Source organism: Bufo gargarizans, chromosome 3 (assembly GCF_014858855.1).
Source record: "Bufo gargarizans isolate SCDJY-AF-19 chromosome 3, ASM1485885v1, whole genome shotgun sequence".
Lineage (NCBI taxonomy): Eukaryota > Metazoa > Chordata > Amphibia > Anura > Bufonidae > Bufo > Bufo gargarizans.
Window position 1 is genome coordinate 301,323,483 of NC_058082.1, and position 23,966 is coordinate 301,347,448.

The following is a 23,966-nucleotide window of genomic DNA, read 5'->3' on the forward strand; positions in this document are numbered from 1 at the left end:
ATTTTCCAATCTCCAGGCCCACTGCACTGACTTTATACAAGGTCACACCATACTATACAGTTTATACAATCTGTCCAGAGTACATTCTGGAGGATTAGCAAATAAATATTTGTTATTTTGGAGATTAAGGAATTGCAAATGTGAAAGACTGTAGCCTTACTAAGCCAATTTCCACTTTGGTTTTTGGTATGCAGCTGCCAAGAAAACTTTACCTTTCAGTTGCCAAGAACATGACCTCAATCTTAACCTGACAGCATGACCGTCTCAGAAAGGAGAAACTGCTTTCCCCCTTATAAAATCTATAGTTTAGCATGTTGAATTAAAAGTCTGAGAAATGTTAGAGTTTGACTACGTTTTATTTAATTTTTATCTTTCTAAATTGGGTCTTCAGCTACAGCAGAAAGGAGCATGTGACATCATGAGACAAAGTGGCTGAATTTATAATAATAATATTAATAATAATAACAACAACAACATTATAATACCTTTTCTACTTTAAAAACAAGTACACATTAAATGGGTTGTTCAAGTTAACAAAAAAAAACAAAAAAAACAGCAGCGACATTATTAGGGTACTTTCACACTAGCGTTAGAAGAATCCGGCAAGCAGTTCCGTTGCCAAAACTGCCTGCCGGATCCAGAAATCCATGTGCAAACGGATATAATTTGTTTCCAGATCCTGATGCGTATCCGTCTGACAAATGCATTGCAATACTGGATCTGTCTCTCCGGTGTCATCCGGAAAAACAGATCCGGTATTTATCTTTTTCACATATTTAAAGGTATGCACATGCGCAGACCGGTACCCCGGATCCGTTTTTCCAGAACACTTGGTACCGGATACAGCATTAATACATTTCAAAGTGTTCCGGAATTTTGGCTGGGGAAAATACCGCAGCATGCTGCGGTATTTTTTCCGGCCAAATACCGTAAAAGGGACTGAACTGAAGACATCCTGATGCATAATAAAACGGATTATTGACGGAACTCAAATACCGGAAAACTTTAACGCTAGTGTGAAAATACCTTAGAAGAATAATAATAAAAAATATAGTTGCATCTAGGATCCTCTGCGTACCAAAGTTGCCAATCCTTTTCTTCCTGCCACTAAAGCCAAGATGCACTGAAGCCTCAGGGTTAAACGGCACAAACTGCTGAGGCTAGTGACTGGCTGCAGTGGTCATGTCTGGTAGATGGGCATGTCAGTGCTGTAGTCGGCAAACCATGGCAGGTGGCAAGTATGGAGCAGTAGCACTGGACTGGGGCCAGTTTGGTACACTCAGTATACTTTTTATTTTTTATTGCACTAGCGTCCCTGCCTTTTTTCCAATTAACTTGGACAACCCCTTTAATGTCAAAAAAAGTAGTAGCTGATGAACTGCTAGCATTTGCGTGTCCGGATATAGTTTTTTGACAGGACTGAAGTGCAGTCTTCAGATGTCTACTTTTTTTAATTTCTTTTTTTATAAAAGCCAATGGTAAAAAGTCAACGGCAAAAAAGCCAATTGCTAATGCAAAAAAGTTGCATCCTTTTGTAACAATTTTTACAGTAAAAAGTATGCCTCAACTGTATGGAAAAAAGATGGTGTGAGCCTAGCCATAAAACCATTTTACTACTGTACTGCAGAGGCCATGTCAACAGGAAAGCCCCTATGACTCTGCCTATTAAAGTATATTTCAGTGGTTAGACTAAGGCATCATGCACATGGCCAAGAGCGGTCCGTGGTAACCCGGCCGGGTTTCCTGCTGACAGCAGGAGCGCACGGCGTCATTGGTTGCTATGACGCCGTGCGCTTCATGCTGCCGCTGCACTACAGTAATACACCCGTATAGATCATACGAGTGTATTACTGTAGTGCAGCGGCGGCATGAAGTGCAAGGCGTCATAGCAACCAATGATGCCGTGCGCTCCTGCTGTCAGCAGGAATCCCGGCCGGGTTACCACGGACCGCTCTCGGCCATGGAACACGGCCGTGTGCATGAGGCCTTAACAGAAGGATACCTTGGATGTATGATACTGCATTGCCATACAGTGGTCACTTACAGGCTCCCAATAATAAATGAGGTGCCTCTGCAAGAAATATTTTGCAGACTACTCTATTCCCCCAAAAAGTATTTCGACCCATACAGTACCAGCAAAAAACAGACACTATTTGGCCTCCATTTAGTGAACCAGGGCTTATGTACACATGTGATGATGCGCTGGGGTTCTACTAACACAGTGTGAATTCAGCCTTACATAATAACAGTTCTTAAAAAATAGCAGAACGACACGTTTTCGGTAAAATATACTGTGATAGATGCTACAGTAGGTATATTATATGAATTTTTCACGTCCATTAGTAACTTCATACACTGTTACAAATAAGTCAAGTTATACATTATAGTCTGCGTACAATACTAGATAAGAGTCACTTACTTTCTTATCACTTTAGGCGTACTACCAACCAAAAATGTTGCGTTACCGGCCTGAAGGACTTTTTTCTCTTTTTGGACCACTGGATTCATCATACTAATGTTGTCCTCAGGTGCTTTAACCCAGGTGCTTTGCTGCGAAAATCCATCTTCGTTGACCAAGTTAGATTTCTATACTCAAAGACAAAACAGATACACAAGTTATACTGTGGCCTAATTTCTTGCTGTGATACTATTTCATTCTATTTTATGGTTTTAAAATAAAGACAAATTGTCTAATCTAAATCCAGTGCCAGGTGGCAGTCTGGCAAAAGAAGCAGAAACATAAAATATACCAGTAGTAGAAGGGCAATGGTTAACCTCATTAGGCCACTATTACGGTATGCCGTTTGCTTTTACATCACTGCAACAGTCCTTTTTCAGTCACACTCTTCCAGTAACATCTCAAGGCATATTTCCTTATACAGCTTGTTAATAGCAAGTCAGTGTCACCTAACAAAACATCCCTGGGCAGCTCGGTTGAGCATGGAGGTCTTGATGTAAAAAACAGTTGTAAAATTATCTTTGGATTTCACATTAAGCTGCTGTATTTCACATTTTGCGACAACGATGGCAGGAGGAACACATCCATCAACTTGAGCATCATAAATTATATGACAACTTTTCTTCAAGTACTGAGAAAGCAAAGTTTTACTGTGTGTTAATACCAGACATTGACATTTTATTTTCCAATGAACCAATAATGATGACTCGTGGACAAGGGCAGGAAATTAATTTTGCTTGTAGGACTATGAAACCCACTATTATAAGGGCATTTTTTTCAAACACTAGTAAGTGATGAGGATGGAAAATTAGAGGATGTTATACTGATTTTAAAGATGTCTGACCGGAGTTTGTATAAAGAAGTAGGCAAGAAGAATTGATGCACTTATCTTGAAAAAACAGCGACTCATTCTATAGTTACCTGAACCTGTGTATGATAAGATAGTATTTGGGGGGGGGGGGGGGGGTAAGGTAGTATTCTCTATTCTTTTTGCATTAAAATGTATTGAATGATTTCAGGCACTGAAGAGAGTGTATTAATAGCAACAATTTGTGGGCAAGCTTCATTTACCATTCCCATATTTACTATTAATGGGGAACCTGTCACCATGAAAATGAAAAGTAATTGGCAGCATGTTATAGAGCAGGAAGAGCTGAGCAGATTGATGTATACGGAAAAGATTCAGTAAAACTTTTATTTCATTCATTTAAATACTTTTTATTCTGGGCTTTGAAGTCCAGGAGGTGGTCCCATCAGTGATCGACAGCCTTCCCTCTATAACTGTGAATACACAGATAGCTGTCAATCACTTCAAAGCCCAGAATGAACGGGGAATTTAATTGAATAAAATGCAGGTTATGCTGAATTGTTTCCCACAAAACAATATAATCAAACTGCTCAGCTCCTCCGGCTCTATAACATGCTGCCTGCAGCTCAGACACCATGTTCAACATTACAGGTTCCCTTTAAATCAATAATATCTGAATTGATACTGCATTACTCTAGAGACAGGTTACTGTCAAGAGGGCTGAAAGATGCCGGATATACAGGAGGTCTCCAAGGTGACAGGATGCTACTGCTCTAGAGGGGGACACAAGGCTGGCCCTGGCTGATGGAATCTGCGCCTCCCCTCTCCTTTTATTCCTCCTTTTGTCTGCTGAGTGGATGCACCCTACTGAGGCAGAATGTTTTTGCTCTCACTATGGGAAAACATGCTGGGACGATGTCTTAAGTGGGGAGCTGAGATGCTCCCATTCTAGTACTACTGGCCAGCCCAGGAGTCAAGCTCCCAAGTGGGGTGGAATGTCATACCTAAAAAAGAAGGCAGAACGGGGCAACTCACCACTGCCTTCATGTAATTCCTTACGAACGAACCACGCTAATATGCACTCCCTGATTAGACAATTATGGTGAAACCCCAATTGAGTCGGTGTTGGGGCAGATTCTAGCACGAAGCAATCTTGCACAAAATAGAAAAAGGGCAATAAATAAACTAACTTATTACCTACTTTGCCAGACCCATTTTAAACGTATTCATCTCAGCCACAAGTGTCACTTGCTCTTTTAATTAAACACAATAAGAGTTATGTTTTACTATTCCCTCATTAATCTTTTGTTTACTACAGTTCAGTTAATTACCCAATAATAATAAAAAAAGTTAGTAAGGCCGCTTTCAGACGAGCGAGTGTCACACTCCGGACTAGCAGAGTAGCTCCTGTCCTGAACTTCCAGAACTGAAGGTGTCGCATAGCATTATATTGATTTATGATGCTATGTAACCCTTAGAGTTCTGTAATGTATTGGATAACACTGACATGGGGGGGGGGGGGGGCTATTGGCGCCATGATACTGGCACATTAGGGGGCAGGGGGAGAGGATGGCACTATATTAGCATATGGGGGGGCAAGAAAGGGACATGAATCATGAGGGGCAGAAATGTGAAATGATGGGGGGAAGGCAAGAAATGGACAAAATGTAGATTTGCTTTTGTGTTGACAAAAATCCTTGCAACGGCCCAGCCTGGCCCCATAGAAAATGAATGGAGGGCGGCTGCGCATGCGCAGTGCGCCCTCCTTCACTTGCAGGGCTCCGTTCTCGATATAGCTGCGGGTCCCACCTATAAGACAATACTTGAATCCACCTGAAAACACTCTTGCTGCAACGTAATCCTGTTCATTTTCAAATTATGTCAACTATCCTTTTTCCTAAAATTTATATATAACTGTTGATTTATTTTCAAGTGTCCGTAAACATGCAACTTTTCAGCTCCAGATGAGAGCTGAAACGTCACATGTTTATGGACTCTTGAAAATAAATCAATGGTTTTCCAGTATTGCGGTTGGAGTGCTGTGATCTCGTCAAACTTATTCCATCTTCGCAATGGATTGATGATGCAGCACTTTACACAGTTTAATAGAATCTGTGGTTAACACAGTGTGATTTTGCTGACAAGTTATTCTAGAACAGGAAAATTTTTTTAATATAACTAAAAAGTGCTTTATTGCCTCTCCAGTTCAGAAAACATAATTTAGCAGCTTCCTCTACATGACAAGTGGCCTATTATGTGACCCTGCATAAACAGGGATTGGTCTACGCAGAATTCCCAGCCTTTAGAGACAGACACAGGTAACCTCTTGGAGTTTACGCTCATTTGCAGATAAACATTTCTTGAAAAATGGCTCAAAGAAACAAAAAAGTAAGAGGTACATTTTATTAAATATTTCTATAGTGTAATGCAGTGGTCCTCAATTAGTAAATCAGGAGCCACATGTGTCTTGCAATCCCTTGCTGTGTGGCTCACCTTAAGAGTCCCGAGTACATTATTGCAGGCATATTTTAACTACCAAAGAGTGATAATACTAGTGTCAAATGTCAGAAAGTACAAAAAGGTTGGAGATCTCTGTTGAACTGAAAAAAATAAAATAAAACAGATCCTCTTTAAAAGTAATATAACGTTAATCTTTCTAAATGGCTCCATTGTTTCCGACAGCAAAAACAAAATTGAATGCCCCCAGCAATTTTCTGGTGACTACTGCTCTGTATAGTGGTTAAAATGTAATCCAATAGGTATGTTTAACTATTAGGAATTGTAACTTCTTGATACAGTACCAGTCTCATCTTGCCAACAATCCTTATGCCTTTAATAGGCCCTAACCTCATTCCCTTTTGAAAGTATAGTAGAAGAAGCAAGAATGCGTTTTATTTACACATCTGTTCAAACACATTTATTGGAATAACATCCAAATCCTATAAAATTAGAATGTCACTCAATTGTCTCTGCAAGGAAAAAAGAAAGTCCAAAGACTGTAAAAACATGTACTGTAAATAAGTCAACACAGATGGCATATGGAACTTAAAAGAATAAAAAAAAAAAAAAATCTTTTAATTGCAATTGTGAAAACATGTTAAGAAACTCTCACTCTTTACAATTCACCTGGTCAAGGATTTTTGCCTAAGGATACAAAATGTTACAGTAAACATAATATTGTAAGATGTAACTCTGATGTAAGCCGCAGGCAACCATGAATTATCCTTGAATTGTCTTAAATCAGCATTCTGGGATCCATGCCAATCAGTTACAAGACCTACCACAAACTCACACTGAAAGAGTTCATTTAACTGTCTGTTGTGTTCCCAGTGAAAAGAGATCTTTCTAATATCTTTATTTTCAGCGGCCCATTTGACAATCTGTTGCTTGATAAAGAGATCCTATTATGCTGGCGTATAAACGGCTCACATACACGGTAGATAGTCCTGAAACATTAACATTCATGCCCCTAGAATTTTCTGTTTCTTGCGGTAGGACAACGAGATTATAATTTATTTTTATTTTTTGATTGAAGTTCTCTTTCAAACAAGACCATTGAAGCAAAAAAATGGTTATAACTGTAACTGCATAAAACACATTGATATTCGTTTTAGATACTATATGCCACAATTTTACACTATTTATGCAATAAATCTATTACTTAATTTTTTTTTATCAGATAATTTTTACTTATTAAATATAATCACTTTTCCATATACAAAACAATTTCCCATGTTCACTCAGCGATAACTGCGGTACCGCCTCGAGAATGTCTCCCCATTGCTCTTGAGATATCTCCCGTAGGTTCCTTTCCCGTGCTCTCATACAAGATAGCGGGTGTGAGTCTAGAAATTTATCTAGCAACATCTAATAAATTGTGGATATTAACCCCTTCTTATCTCCCCATAATACTGTTAGCTGTAGAGTATTATCCTTAGAGGCCATCTTTCCACTTTTTTATCCATAGAGTTGTATGCGTGTCGTATCTGCAAGTATTGGTACAAACTACCACGTGTGGTAAATTATAATTCTCCTGTAAGCTAGTAAATGCTCTGACGCCCCCCGTTATCTAACAGATTGCATATCCTATTCACACCATTGTCCTTCCACACATTAAACCCTGATAGGGGGAGAAACTCGGAGTAGGGGGTTGTTCCATAAGGGAACATACTCTGTGATGCCTGTGACCCCTCTCAGTTGCTTAACTTCCCCCAAACCTTCCTCATGAGCCCTATTAGCGGGTTGTGCTCATCCACTATAGGAAATCCTGATCCCTCCAAAATCCACATTAGATCTCTCCCCCAATTTTTGCCTTAGTATCTGACCCGTCATATCTCCTGTGTTTGAATCCAAACAACCTCTAAAGTGTTGGCATTGAGCCGCTAAGTAGTATATCCACGGGTTAGGTAACGCCAGTCCCCCCCCCCCCTGCTGTTTTTGCATATTGTAGTGTCTCTAGTTTTATTGTAGATTGTCCCCTTCGTCATGCGTTGATTCTGTGGAATCTATATAGCAGCAACCAGACCCGGGCATTATGGAATACATATAAAAGTTGTGGCATCATAACCATTTTTAAGCTGTTGACTCTGCCTACCACGGACAAGAAAAGTTTACACCATGCCTTAACCTTTATACTAAATTTTTTAAGTATTGGCATTAAGTTAAGCTCTTCAAAGTCCAGCAGTGGGGGTGAGATATGAATCTCAAAATATTTAATATTCGTCACACACACGGGATATTATTAGCTACTGCAGTTGCAGAGGAGGTCTGTTTATCCCAAAACATCAGAGACGATTTTTGCCAGTTTATGGTCAGTCCCTATACTTTCCCAAAACAATCAATGAGTGTCATGGCTGCTGACAAGGAAGTCGATGTGTCCCCAAGTAAAAGCAGTGTATCATTTGCATACATAGCTACTTTATTATGCACCTGTCCATACTGGAAACCACGTATAATAGAGGAGCTGCGTACTGCTGCCACCAGTTGCTCTATTGCTATTGCGAACAGCAGAGGAGACAACGGACATCCCTGCCTGGTACCCCTAGGTAATTAAAATAACAAGGACACTACCCCAATTGCCCGAATGCGCGCTTTCGGACATGAGTATAGTACCTTTACCCACTTTATAAATTGCTGTCAAAAGCCTATGAACTGCATTGTGCACCACAAATACCTCCACTCCACGCTGTAAAAGGCCTTGGCAGCATTGAGTGCGAGCACAGCTCTATCTCCCCCATTATCCGCCGCAGCCTGCAGACTAGTGAAAATCCTCCGAATGTTGATGGAAGTGGACTTTTGAGGCATGAAGCCCGTCTGATCTGGGTGAAATATTGTCATTATCACTTTGTGCAACCTTATTGCTAAAACTTTGGCCAAGATTTTGACCTCGGCTGCAAGCAACGAGATGGGCCTGTAGGAGTCTGGTAATGTTAGTAGTAATACCTAAACCCGGAAAAGATCTATGAGTGCTTCCTGTATAGATTCGGGGAGGGTACCCACTCCTAATGAGTAATTGAAAACCTTCAGCAGTTCCAGCAGCAACACCCCCTGAAATTTCTTATATATCTCTACAGCGAGACAATTAGTCCATGGAGCTTTATCATTAGCCATAAACTCCAGTGCCTCATCTCCCAAAAAGTAAAATATCTCCTCCTCAAAGCAAGAGACCCGTATCGTTTCTCGTCTGTCCCTGGCTGTCTACAAGTTCAGTAATGCATGATGACCCTTGCTGGGCCTTAGAGATAACCGATAACAAGTGCCCTACTCTCTCTCTCCGCAAATAGACGTTGTTTAAAAATTAGATGCTTACTATCCACAACCTGCAGCAAATGACACCTCCAATTTTCCTGTGCCTCCTTTAACTGTATACTGGACATTTCAGATGGTACGGATGTAAAGGCCTCCTCTGCACCCCTATCTCGTGCATGTTAACATCAACCTCCTTGGATTTAGATTTATGTCTGCATATGGATTTGATTAACTCCCCCCTTAGAAAGGCCTTCATGGCTTCCCAGACTGAGTGGACAGATGCTGTGACTGCGTTGAAGGTAAAATACTCCTGCAACGCTATATTAATATCCAACATATCCCCCAGGAGTTGTAACCAGAATACATTACATCTCCCCCCGGTCTGGCACCTCCGGACAAGTTCAACTCCACCTTCATAAGGGAATGGTTCGACAGGGACCTGGGTAAGTATTCAGATAAGTGCACCAATGGAAACATATAATTAGTCAGAGCCAGGTCAATATGAGATAGAGTAGTATAAGTAGAGGAGCTACACAAGTAACTCTGCTTCGCCGGGTCAAGCAGTCTCCAAACGTCCATCAGCCCCCGGATACCCATATGCCCCCCCGCTACTCTTCATCTATCCATAGTTTCATCAGGTACCCTGTTGTAGTCACCCACTAGGAGCCAAGGGACCGCTGCATAATCTGCCAAGAAATCAAAATTAAGTTGCCGTTGAAAGCATGATAGATAATGAAAAATACTATGGCGCTTCGTCGCAGCAGCCATTCCCCTCACATTCCAACTCAAGATTTTAGTCATATATGTCATACCAATGTATTAATTTATAACTAGGCCTCTTACTTGTATGGGGTAACTTCCCCCACACCCCATGAAAAAAACAGAACCCCTGATCAATGTAGGAATGTGACCAATCCCCCCACCCCTTGCAAGCCCCCAAATGAAAAGGTACAAACAGTTAAACCAGTTATATCTCAAACCAAATCTCCTCCCTTGGCAAACCCAAATCAAACATTTTCTAATAAAGGCCTAGCCCTATGCCTCAAAATGCATGGACTAGAGTCTGATAACAGAGTCCCACATGTAACTCATACTCCTGCGTCAAGGGATCTGTAAGTATAGCTCGAGCATACTGCTAGAACACCATGCGGTCCAGACCTCCTTGCGACGGACTGAACCGTCAATGGGGCTGCTGGAAAAGCCTGAGGGCTAGCCTCCTTCCTATGGACTATGGACCCAGAACTATGGAGACCCCCCTCAGATCTCTTGGGGTTACAAGGAACTATTAACCCTGATTTATGTGTGGAGTTCTAGGCCACATCTTTCCTATTGCCCATTAAAAGGGCAAGGTGTGAATCCCGCAACACAAAAAGGGTTAACTGCACTGAGACTCCCAATGAATGCGTTAGTTTATTTGTCCCTTTGTTCTATTGTGTTAGTGATAGGATTAAGATAGCTGACTCTAGGAGTAGCCGACACCGGGTTCGAGGAGTAGATCACCCTATGATACACTCAGGAGATAATCCCATCACATGTGTCTCCTCTCTCCCTATTCTTCCATTAAGACACTGGGGAAGGGATGTCTGTTTGCATGCGGTTCATGTGTGATTGAGTTATGTCATTAGACTTCTTGAACTGTATATATACTGAGTTGGTCTTCAATAAAAGGGAGTTCTTGATTTGTTTCACCATCAACATAGAGTCTCATCTCATGTGTGTGGGGGGACGGGGGACGGGACAGCTATATTTACTCTGGGGATTGCTATCAGTATTATACTCCCCTGCTATTACAACACAGTTCTACCCACTGGAAGCTGGATCCTAGTCTTGGGCCCATGGTGGGTGGAGGACAGCGAGACCCCAGCCAAGCTGTAACGCTGGAAGTGGGGACTACAGTGCTGATGGTGTCCGGTGGAGTGCTTAGAAGTACTCGGTGAGCACTGGGAAGAATCGATTGGCGGAGGCACCCAGTCAGGAGGCGAAGCGGTCTGTCACACTCCTGTTGAGGCAGTTTGTAATCGGTTATAAATAGAACCGAAAAGAAGAAAAAACAAAAAGTGAAGAAAAAGAGCAGATATCAAACAATGTAGTAGCGGCTCCGCCAGAACTCCTGTCATTCAAGCGATTGTGTCCTGTGTCTTTAGTTGACTCTCGTGGCAGTCCAAAAAGTGCAGTGCTTTTTCCGGATCTTCGAAGAAGTGCATAGTGCCCATGGCCACTACCCTCAGTTTCGCCGGGAATATCATGGAGTATTGGATTTTCAGATTCCATAGTCTCCTCTTGACATCTAGGAAGCGAACCCTTTTCTTCTAGGCTTCTGTGTAGTAGTCTGGAAAGAATGAGATTTTCACTCCGTTTATGGTCAAATCAGGATGATCGCGAGATTGTAGCAGAATAGCGCTCTTTGTAATGCAAAATTTTAGCAAGGATCGGGCGCTGAGGTCTGCCAGGAGAAAGTGGTCTGGTGGGTACTCTGTGTGCTCCGTGGTGTCACAGGAGCCCAGGCTTCATCCCCTCGGCACTCCTCGTCTGAGGACCTCTCCCCCGCATCTGGAGATGATGCTGTAGCCGCCACTTCTTTCGGCCAGTCTCTAGCCCCTCCGGCACATGGGCATATTTGCTGAGCTGCGCCGCTATGCTCACCACATCCTGTGGGCCCTCCTCCTCCTCCACGCCAGCGCCAAGTTGGATCTGTGCCTCTCGTTCCAGAATATCATCTCTTAGAAAACCCACTACAGATGTTAAACTTACTGGCCTTGTATTAACTTTGTCTACATGATAAATGACATTTTCTGAAGGGAGACGACCCCTATATTACTACAGAAAACGGCGTATTTATGCACTTATGAGCCACATTATTTCTATCCCTCCTGCACTGATTGTTCACTCGCAGTTCACTGGTAAAATCCATGTATAGAGATTTGGGGGATAATATCTCTCCTTGGGGAGAGAGCGCCTTAATGGGCATGAGGAGACTTATAGGTTATTTATGCTCCTCTGGAATTCTGGGAAGAAAGGGATGCAAATAAGCTCTTAACAAGCACTGCCTCTAACGCCACCAGATGTAAGGCTGCTATCCTATAAGTCAATGTTCAGCTCTTTAAATAAGCCTTGAAACATGACTCTGATATTAAATAAGCCAGCACCTCATCTGCAGACAGCTGTTCGGGGTGACTGCCCCTCATCAGTGCAGAGCAAAGAATACTGGCTTAACTGGGTGAGAAGCCCTCAGGATTTGGGGGGGGGGGGTACTATCTCTCCTTGGGGAGAGAGCACCTTAATCGGCGTGAGGAGACCTATTCATGCTCCTCTGGAATTCTGGGAAGAAAGGGATGCAAATGAGCTCTTAACACCTCTGCTTTTAATGCCACCAGATGTAAGGCAGCTATCCTATATGCACGTCTTTAGAGAGGCATAGATGATATGGATAGTCAGCTTTACTGAGAGATTATATCACCCACAGGAGTCTATGCAGAGGGGAGGGGTAGAAGGGAGCACAATCAGGAGACTAGCTGCTTTGAAGTCTACCATACACAGAGACAAGATAAAGAAGAGATCTTGCTCCCCTATGCCTCTTAATTACTCCCTCAGAAGTCAGTTAGTCTGTCTCTCTCTTACTACATCAATTTTTCAGTCATTAAACTGCAGAAAAAATATTGCTGTTTTGTCACAGTTAAAAAAAACTGAGAAAAAAAAAAAAAAAAAAAAAAAAAGAGAAACTGAAAAAAACCTCATGTAAATATACCCATAAACACATTCAGCTTGTAACAGTTTTGCAAAAAGATAATGCAAGACTTGGACAAAAACTGAGTTGCACTGTAACTAGAGGAAATTAATGACATTTTGCCAAGCTTTTTTCCTTTACACAGAAAAATGAGAGAACTTAAAAGGTGAGAAGAAACACAGGCTTATAGGGCATGGGAGAGGAGCTAAACCGTTTATACGTGCAGATGCCAAAAGCCTCTTGATCCATAGACGGGGCATCAGTTTACATAGGAGCAGGAGAGAGATCGCTACTATGTTCTCTTGAAACCTATGTACTAATGACAGAATACCCCTGGAGCTATAAATAAAGTCAGATCAATGCGTAGTGCAAGGTGGAACGCAGAGTAGGATGCCCTGAGATGTTTGCATGCTTGGCAACTTACGTGAGGACCTACGGTGGACATCAACAGGGAAAACTATTGCAAAAAAAAAAAAAAAATCTTTTTTTATAAAAACAAAACAAAACACAGGAATATAAGATTAAACATTAAGTTATATTTACCTCAAAATAGAAACAATTTAAAACAACAGAAACTTCTAACACAAAAATTAAACCCTTATACAGCTATGAGCTGGTTAACATAAATATACATTAATTTGTATTACTTTATATATGGTGAAACACTGGTGTATCACTCATATTGTTGGCTACATTAAAATAAACTTGAATGACTCTAAATAAGATTTGCAATTCCATAATTACTTTTAATGGAAAAGTAAACTTAAAAATGGGTGTTAACCATCAAACCTGTTCTGTTGTAACAAAAATTTTATGCAGTGGAATATGTCAATTTCTTTAAACATATTGGAAGTTGAATAGTAATTACTATGACATAAGCACTGGTCCAACTTTTAAACCAAATTTATTTTTAGGTCTAAAATTATTTATTACAGATTAATAAGAGTCGTTTACATATGTTCAGTCTCCTTTTTTTTTTGAGGTGTAGTACAAAAACTTTTTAGAGAAACTGATGACAAAACTGTTCTACTTGTAGAATCTCAAGCAAAAAAAGAACATGCTGGACAGAATTGATGTATGTGATCACGCCCTAAGGGTTTGGAACCATGTTTCTCTCATACGTATTTCCTAATTTCCCTCACATGTCAATGGAGTCATGCACACATCCTTTTTTTTTTTTTCATGGATCAGAGTGGCAAATCCGAGAATCTCACCACTGATCCTATTCTTGTTCGCAGATTCAGACAAAAAAGTCCTTTATGTTGATGAGGGTGAGAAAAAGATGAAATGCGTTTGAAAGCTATCCGATTTTTAAGGATCAATTTTTTTTGTGGCCCAAAAATTGGACACGGCTGTTGCATGAGGGCTTAAAATACTTCAATTACTCTTACCGGTAATATGTTTTCCATGAGCCCATGACAGCACCTGTGAGAGATCCTCCTCCCTCCGGACAGGAAACAGGAACTTCCCAGATCTTTAAATTGGTCCCGTGCCTTCTACCTTCAGTATTTGACAAGATTCCTGGGACCAGCAACGCACCTATATATAGTGAGAACTAACAACATAGGCGAGAAAACATAATAGAAAAAAACTCTGCGCCAAATATATGCCAGGCATATCTCTTCTTTGGCACCATACTAAAGAGTAGACTTCTCTTTTTTCCATTATTCTTTATATATAAATAAAAAAATTTTTTTTTTTTTTTTTTTTTTAAGGGAGGGAATTATGTAGGTGCTGTCATGGGCTCATGGAAAACATATTACCGGTAAGAGTAATTTAAGTATTTCCATTACGCCCCATGACAGCACCTGTGAGAGACTAGACTAGATAACTATTAGGGAGGGACTGCAGCCTGCAGCACCTTTCTCCCAAAGGACATATCCTGCACAGATGAAAGGTCCAACCTGTAGTGTTTGTAAAACGTAGAGGGGGAACTCCACGTTGCAGCCCTACAGATCTGTTCTATGGTAGCGCACCCTTTTTCTGCCCAGGAAGAGGCTACTGCCCTGGTGGAATGGGCTGAATAATCTGAAGGGACCTGACAATCTGATAGTGAATATGCCAAACCTATCGCTCTCTTGATCCATCTGGCTAAGGTACGGCTTGTAACCTTGGAGCCCCTGTTCTGACCCTGAAATTGAACAAAGAGTTGCGGGGTCTTTCTAAAGTCCTTCGTAGATTCTAAATACTCACAGACACACCTTCTAACATCTAAAGTATGAAAGGATTTCTCTCCTTCATTCTTTAGGTCCTGACAAAAGGAAGGGAGAACTATCTCCTGAGACCTATGAAACACTGACACTACTTTGGGCAAGAACGCAGGGTCTGGTTTGAAAACAATCCTATCCTCCAGAATCTGGGTATATGGAGGGGAAGAGGACAAAGAGGACAGCTCTCCAACACGTCTGGCAGATGTAATGGCCACTAAAAATACAGTCTTATAGGACAGCATCTTTAAGGGGATGTCCCCCAGAGGCTCAAACGGAGCCTTGGTTAGAGCAGAAAGAACCAGGTTAAGATCCCATGGGGCTGACTTAGATCTAACTATAGGACAAAGTCTAGAGGATCCCCTAATGAACCTTTTGACCCAAGGATGAGTAGCCAATCGAAAGTCAAACAGGACACTCAGTGCCGAGACCTGCACCTTGAGAGTGCTGGGTTTAAGCTTTTTGTTCAGGCCTTCCTGCAAAAAGTTCAAAATTAACGGGATGTTGGGCGAGTTCAAGTCTAAGCCTGGACCTGCCAACCGAAGGAAGGCTTTCCATACCCTCAGATAGATATCGGAGGTGACTTTTTTCCTACTAGCTAGGAGAGTCCCGATGACCTGTTCTGATAGGCCCCTAGACCTGAAGAAAGACCTCTCAAAATCCAAGCTGTCAGGTGGAGATTCTTGACTTCCGGATGATGTAGAGGGCCCTGATATAATAGGTCCTGTCTTTCTGGAAGCACCCAGGGATCTGCTATTGATAGTCTCCTCAACCAAGCAAACCAGACTCTTCTTGGCCAAAAAGGTGCTATTAGAATCACAGTCGCCTGCTCCCCCCTGATCTTCTGGATCACTCTGGGCAATAGGCTAATGGGAGGAAACGCATAGACTAAGCCCTTCCCCCACGTCTGTGAGAGCGCATCTGTGCCTATCGACTGATCCTCCCTGCTGAGAGAAAATAACTTTTTGCACTTTTTGTTTTCCACCGAGGCGAATAGATCTATCGTAGGAGATCCCCATAGGGCCTGTATTTGGTGAAACACTTCCTGATTCAGACACCAATTCACCTGACTGAATCTGTGTCTGCTGAGAAAGTCCGCCTGGGGATTCTCTGAGCCTTTCAGATGAACCGCTGAGAGAGACAGAGCTTTCCCCTGCATTAACAAGAAAATCCTGGATGCCAGCTCCATTAGTTGATAGGATCTTGTCCCCCCTTGTTTGTTTATATAAGCCACCACCGAGGCGTTGTCTGATAGGATCCTGACATGTTTTTGAGACAAAAAGGGGAGACTCTTCTCTAGTGCGCACAGGACCGCTCTTAACTCCCTGGCATTTTGGGACTGAGCACTCTGGTCTTTTGACCAAGGACCTTGGAAAAACCCCAAAGCTGAATGGGCCCCCCATCCCCAAGGGCTTGCATCGGTGGTTATTATTAATGGGTCGTGTCTCACCCACTCTACCCCCTGATCGAGGTTCGAAGCCTTTAGCCACCAAGCTAGGGATCGGGTTACTGACCCCGGGACCACAATCTTGTGATCCAGGGATAGCGACCTCCCATCCCATTTGGACAGAATGAGCCATTGCAGTATTCTGGACCTGAATTGGGCCCACCCCACCGCTGGAATACAGGCCATCATCAGACCCAGAATAGACATCGCTTTTCTTAAGGGGACTTCCTTGATCTTGCTGAAAGACCTGATCTTTTGCTGAATCCCCTCTTTCTTGTCTGCTGGAAGATAAGATTTCTGAGTCTGAGAGTCTAACAGGATGCCTAGGAAAACACATCTGGATGTTGGAATCAGGGATGATTTGTCCCAATTTATTAGCCAGCCCAGGCTCGTCAGGATCCCCAGGACCTTCTGTATGTGAGATTTCAACTGCTCTGGGGACAGCCCTACCAAGAGAAGGTCGTCCAGGTATGAGACTATAATGATGTCCGACCTCCTTACTTCTGCCATTACCTCCGCCATCAGCTTTGTGAAGAGCCTCGGCGCCTGTGATACCCCAAAAGGAAGAGCTCTGAACTGTAAATGAACAATTGATTCCCCCATCTTCACTGCCACCCTCAGGTATCTTTGGGACAAGGGATGGATGGGCACGTGGTAGTAGGCATCTTTTATGTCTATTGAGGCCATCACACAGTTGGGGAACAGATGGAGGACCGTGGAGGAGATGGACTCCATCCTGAATTTCTGATAGGACAGATACTGGTTGAGACCCTTCAAATTTATAATCAGTCTGAACGTACCGTTGGGCTTGGGGACCAGAAATAGGGTTGAATAAAAACCCTCTCCTTGTTCGTCCTTTGGGACTGGAACAAGGACTGCCTTTTCCAGGAGGCTGTTTATTTCCTCCAAAAGTGCCACCTGTTTTGGAGAATTTTGGTTTAATGAAGTAACTTTGAAAGTCCTGGGCGGTAGTCTCTTGAAGTCTAGGCGATAGCCTTCCTTTATAATATCCTTTACCCAGGCGCTTGCAGTAATATTTCGCCAGGCTGGAAAAAATAAAGAAAGACGACCGCCCACTTGGGGTCTGGCGTCATTGTTGAGTGGAACTTGATGTTTGAGGTCTGGATTTAAACAGCACACTTTTTGATTTATCAGATCTCCACTCCCTCCTTTTCTTTTGATCCCCAAAAGCCTTCCTTCTTTCATTACTCCGAAATGGCTTCCCCTGTTTAGGAAAGGACGGTGCTGGAAAACCTTTTTTCTTATCGGATGCCTTATCTAGAATGTCATCTAAGGCTGATCCAAATAGAAAGCCCCCTTGGCAAGGTAAGGCACAAAGCTTAGATTTTGAAGCTACATCGCCCTTCCACCCTTTCAACCATAACGACCTTCTGGCTGAATTGGAGAGTGCAGCCGCCCTAGCGGAAAGCCTCAATGCGTCAGCGGAGGCATCAGAGATAAAGTCCACTGCACTGGACATAGTTGGTATCGCCTCCAGCAGCTGATCCCTAGGAGTCTTATTCTCTATATGAGACTCTAATTCCTCCAACCAGAGCTTTAATGACCTAGCCACCGAGGTAGTTGCTATATTTGGCTTAAAGGCAGAAGTGGAAGCTTCCCAATTCTTCCTTAAGTATGCATCAGCCCTTTTGTCCATGGGATCTTTAAGGGACCCTAGATCCTCAAATGGGAGAGCTGACTTCTTATTTATCTTGGCTACGGGAGCGTCTACCCTCGGTACTTCCTGCCAAGCTGACACTTCCTGATCATCAAAGGGGTACTTTCTCTTGACCGCTCTAGGGATAAAGAATTTTTTATCGGGCTTCTCCCATTCACGTTTAATCAGATCCTTGATACAGTCCTGAATGGGGAAAACCCTAGACTTTTTAGGCTTTAGGCTCTCAAACATTAGCTCTGGTCTAGACCTGGACTCCTTTTCCTCCACAAGCTCCTTCGTGGATCTAACCGCCTTCAATAACAGGTCCGTATCTTCTGCTCTAAACAACGGCTTCCCTGTCAAATCCTCAGAAGAGGAATCCGAGTCTGCAATAGCGCCTTCCTCAGACCCAGAGTCCATAGCATCCTCCGCTACCGCCTGGGGCCTCTTATGTCTGGATGAGCTAGGCAGGGATTTTTTAAGCTCCTCTACGGACGAACGGACTTCATTTTTTACTAAATTCTGGATACTCTGTAATAAAGATGGCGACTCCTCGGCCACTAACTTATCCAGACATGGTTGACAACATGTCTTGGAGTAAGATGGATCCAGCTTCCTCTTGCAAATTCCACACTCCTTAGCTCTTTTGTGGGAAGCTTTCTTTGGGGCCTCTTTAGCCTGCATTTAATAAAACAACCCATCAGCTTAACCTCCTCACGACCGCCGTACGCAGGATTGCGTCTTTGCGGCGGTCGTGCTGCTCTGGGTGGACGCACCGGTGCGTCCTCTCGCGAGACGCGAGATTTCCGGGTATGCCGGCCCGCGCATGCGCATCGCGGGCCGGCAAAATTCAAAGAAGAAGTTCGTCATCAACCTGCCGGCCACGATCATTGGCTGGCAGGTTGATGATTTTCAAAAAATCCAATCAGCAGCCATTTAACCCCACATATTAGTAAATATGATGGGGTTATATGGCTGCTGTGCTCCTCTGCTCCTTCTTTTGGTCGGTTGGTTCCAGGAGAGGAGCAGAGGAGCACATCATCACTGTGAGTACCCACTACAGTACACTTAGCCCCCAGATCACCTCCCAGCACCCAATTAACCCTTTGATCACCCCTTCTTGCCCCTGTCAATCACTAGTGAAAAGGAAAAAAAGTGATCAGTGCAAACTGTCACTTTTTTTTTTTCCACTGGTATTGACCGTTAGGTTTTAGGTATAGTTTAGGTCCCTTGGTTAGGTAGTTAGCGATCAGTTAGCGCCCAGCCCACCGCACCGCAGTCCGTTATTCGCTGATTAGTGTATCGCTAATCAGCATTTGTACTTTTATAGTATCTGAAAGTGATCAAAACTGATCACGGTCAGATCTATAATAATATTAGTGTCACTTTAGTTCGCCCTCCACCCAAAACGCAGTGTTTGCCCGATCAGGCCTGATCAGTCGCCCACACGTGCGTTCGCCCACGCCCGCAGTGACAAAAAAATTATTTTTTTTGATCACTGCACATTCACTTTACACGCACTGCAGCGATAAAAAAATCAGTTTTGATATTTTTTATCAACCGCAGCGGCCTCCGGTACTTCGCTAGCCTCCCCTTTGTAAGACAGGCTTGCTTTTTTTTTCTTGGGTAGTCTCAGGGAATACCCCTAAATTTAGTTGCCCACGTGTCTAACAGGGGGTATTCTTCTGAAGAGGCCTACAGGCTTCTGACTCAGTCGGATGAGGAGTGGGAACCCTCATCTGATGAATCCAGCGGGTCAGAATACGAACCTGTAGAAAGCAGTGGCTCTCTGACCCAAAGTTCGGACAAGGAGGTTGAGGTCCCTGATAGCAGCAGGCGTACCCGGCCCCATGTCGCTAGACCGCAGGTTGCGCAGGATCCGCTTCAAGAGCAGCAGAGTGGGGCTGGTGCTGTCGGATTACGTGGTGAGGCATACACCAGCAGCCCAGCCCTTCCTGGACCTAGTACCAGCACTGCCGTACAACCTGGTGAAGTAGCGAGCACCAGAAGGGCAGTTGAAGCTGGTACGGTGGCACGTGCAGTAGTGACCCCGTCGCAGCCACCGCAAAGACGTGCCCGTAGAGCCCCTAGAATCCCAGAGGTGCTGGCAAACCCTGATTGGCAGTCCCCAACTTCCGCCACACCCGTAGTTTTCCCTTTCACTGCCCAGTCTGGAGTTCGGGTTGAGACAGCTCAGATCGGTTCGGCCCTGGGATTTTTTGAGCTGTTCTTGACTGCGGAGCTTTTAGACTTAGTTGTGGCCGAAACAAACAGATATGCCACACAATTTATAACCGCTAACCCGGGAAGCTCTTATGCCCAATCTTTCCGGTGGAAACCAGTCCAAGTTTCCGAAATTAAAACTTTTCTGGGCCTCCTCCTCAACATGGGCCTGACAAAAAAGCATGAATTGCGGTCATATTGGTCCACGAACCCAATTCATCACATGCCCATGTTCTCTGCTGCTATGTCCAGGACACGATTTGAGACCATCCTGCGTTTCCTGCACTTTAGTGATAACAGCACCTCCCGTCCCAGAGGCCACCCTGCTTTTGACCGGCTCCACAAAATTCGGCCCCTCATAGACCATTTCAACCTGAAATTTGCAGATATTTATACCCCAGAGCAAAACATCTGCGTAGACGAGTCCCTTATACATTTTACCGGGCGCCTTGGCTTCAAACAATACATCCCAAGCAAGCGCGCCCGGTATGGGGTCAAATTGTATAAGCTCTGTGAAAGGGCCACAGGCTATACCCACAAATTTCGGATCTATGAGGGAAAAGATCAGACCCTGGAGCCGGTCGGTTGCCCTGACTACCTGGGGAGCAGTGGGAAGACAGTTTGGGACTTGGTGTCACCCTTATTCGGCAAGGGGTACCATCTTTATGTGGACAATTTTTACACAAGTGTGGCCCTCTTTAGGCATTTGTTTCTAGAACGGATTGGCGCCTGTGGTACCGCGCGAACTAGTCGCGCGGGCTTCCCCCAACGGCTCGTTACCACCCGTCTTGCAAGGGGGCAGAGGGCCGCACTGTGTAACGAAGAACTGCTCGCGGTGAAATGGAGAGACAAGCGTGACGTTTACATGCTCTCCTCCATTCACGCAGACACGACAATCCAAATTGAGCGAGCAACCCGTGTCATTGAAAAGCCCCTCTCAGTCCACGACTATAACCTCCACATGGGAGGGGTCGACTTCAATGACCAGATGTTGGCTCCGTATTTAGTTTCCCGACGCACCAGACGCTGGTATAAGAAGGTGTCTGTATATTTAATTCAATTGGCTCTGTACAATAGTTTTGTTCTCTACAGTAAGGCTGGGAGAACTGGATCCTTCCTCAAATTTCAGGAAGAGATCATCGCGAACCTCCTGTATCCAGGAGGTTCCGTGGCCCCATCCACCAGTGTAGTTAGCCGTCTACACGAGCGACACTTCCCCAGTGCCGTTCCTGGTACCTCAAACCGACCGCCACCCCGAAAAAAATGTCGTGTCTGTAGCAGGAGTGGAATAAGGCGTGACACCCGCTATTTCTGTCCTGACTGTCCGGACCACCCTGCCCTATGCTTTGGAGAGTGTTTCCGGAAGTACCACTCACAGGTACACTATTAGCATAGGGATCAACTCACCAGGATAGGCACACAGGGCTATTAGGGCCCATTCACTCACAGCTGCTGCAAACGTCTCCTTTCACATGGGACAAAGTGCATAACGCACTTCGCCACATCTTTGGGCGATTTGCGCTTTGCACATTGACCCATGGGGAAGGAGAGGTTTGTTCTATAAAGGTAAAAAAACAAAAAAAAAAAAAAACACCAGTAAGCAAACACGTTAATGTTTAGTTCAAAAAGTTAAAGTTACATGTTCTGTTCCAAAGTTAATAAAATTATTGCGTTGTGGCCTGGTTTTTTCTTTTTTTTTTTTTTTTTTTTGTCTTTTTACCTTCCAGGTGGACCAACCGATCTACTAGCTGCAGCACCGATGTGCATTCTGACAGAAGCATTGTGCTGCTGTCAGATTACACGCAAGTCGGTGTATGCGGCGCTGCAAGACGGGATTTTCTCCTCTGCAGTGACAGATAAGTTTGCCAAGGCATACGAGCTGAGGAGGAGGCGGCGTTCCTATGCTTTGGCAAACACTTTGTATATATATAAAAAAAAAAAAAAAAAATCCCGGCAATGATTTATTCATCCACATCGATTGATGCGAATGGAGAAATCTCGTTTGCCAGGGCATACGAGCTAAGTGGGTATGGATGTAGGGCGGAGCTCCTATGTCCTGGCAGACGCCTTTCCCCTCCATTTTTTTTTTTGGGGCAGAGATTTTTTCATCCACATTGATCGATGCGAATGAAGAAATCTGTGCCGTTCATTTTTTTCTTTCAGCCCAGAGGCTGAACGGAAAAAAAAATCTCATTACCTGTATGCTCAATATAAGGAGAATAGCAGAAACTCCTAATGCTGGCCATACATGTAATGATTGCGGAGACCCTCAAATGCCAGGGCAGTACAAACACCCCACAACTGACCCCATTTTGGAAAGAAGACACCCCAAGGTATTTGCTGAGGGGCATATTGAGTCCATGAAAGATTTAAATTTTTGTCCTAAGTTAGCGGAAAGTGAGACTTTGTGAGAAAAAACAAAAAAAAAATCTATTTCCGCTAACTTATGCGAAAAAAAAAAAAATTCTATGAACTTGCCAGGCCCCTCATTGGATACCTTGGGGTGTCTTCTTTCCAAAGTGGGGTCACATGTGGGGTATTTATACTGCCCTGGCTTTTTAGGGGCCCTAAAGCGTGAGAAGAAGTCTGGGATCCAAATGTCTAAAAATGCCCTCCTAAAAGGAATGTGGGCACCTTTGCGCATCTAGGCTGCAAAAAAGTGTCACACATCTGGTATCGCCGTACTCAGGAGAAGTTGGGGAATGTGTTTTGGGGTGTCATTTTACATATACCCATGCTGGGTGAGATAAATATCTTGGTCAAATGCCAACTTTGTATAAAAAAATGGGAAAAGTTGTCTTTTGCCAAGATATTTCTCTCACCCAGCATGGGTATATGTAAAATGACACCCCAAAACACATTCCCCAACTTCTCCTGAGTACGGCGATACCAGATGTGTGACACTTTTTTTATGCCAAGGTGGGCAAAGGGGCGTATATTCCAAAGTGCACCTTTCGGATTTCACCGGTTATTTTTTCCAGATTTTGATCGCAAAGTACTTCTCACACATATGGGCCCCTAAATTGCCAGGGGCAGTATAACTACGCCACAAGTGACCCCATTTTGGAAAGAAGACACCCCAAGGTATTCCGTGAGGGGCATGGCGAGTTCCTAGAATTTTTTATTTTTTGTCGCAAGTTAGTGGAATATGAGACTTTGTAAGGAAAAAAGAGAAGAAAAAAAAAATCATCATTTTCCGCTAACTTGTGACAAAAAAAATAAAAATTCTAGGAACTCGCCATGCCCCTCACGGAATACCTTGGGGTGTCTTCTTTCCAAAATGGGGTCACTTGTGGCGTAGTTATACTGCCCTGGCAATTTAGGGGCCCAAATGTGTGAGAAGTACCTTGCAATCAAAATGTGTAAAAAATGGCCTGCGAAACCCGAAAGGTGCACTTTGGAATATGTGCCCCTTTGACCACCTTGGCAGCAAAAAAGTGTGACACATCTGGTATCACCGTACTCAGGAGAAGTTGGGGAATGTGTTTTGGGGTGTCATTTTACATATACCCATGCTGGGTGAGAGAAATATCTTGGTCAAATGCCAACTTTGTATAAAAAAATGGGAAAAGTTGTCTTTTGCCAAGATATTTCTCTCACCCAGCATGGGTATATGTAAAATGACACCCCAAAACACATTCCCCAACTTCTCCTGAGTACGGCGATACCAGATGTGTGACACTTTTTTGATGCC

At 43.5% G+C, this 23,966-nt stretch overlaps 1 protein-coding gene across 3 annotated transcripts in view; it reads right to left on the reverse strand.

The window, feature by feature from the left end:
* Positions 1 to 23,966, reverse strand: part of ERCC6L2 (ERCC excision repair 6 like 2) — a 163,355-nt gene that overhangs the window by 8,163 nt on the left and 131,226 nt on the right. For all 3 annotated transcript variants that reach the window (XM_044286635.1, XM_044286637.1, XM_044286636.1), the window contains exon 19: positions 2,420 to 2,586. In XM_044286635.1, the coding sequence (XP_044142570.1) occupies positions 2,420 to 2,586 (167 nt within the window). The remainder of the gene's footprint in view (positions 1 to 2,419; positions 2,587 to 23,966) is intronic.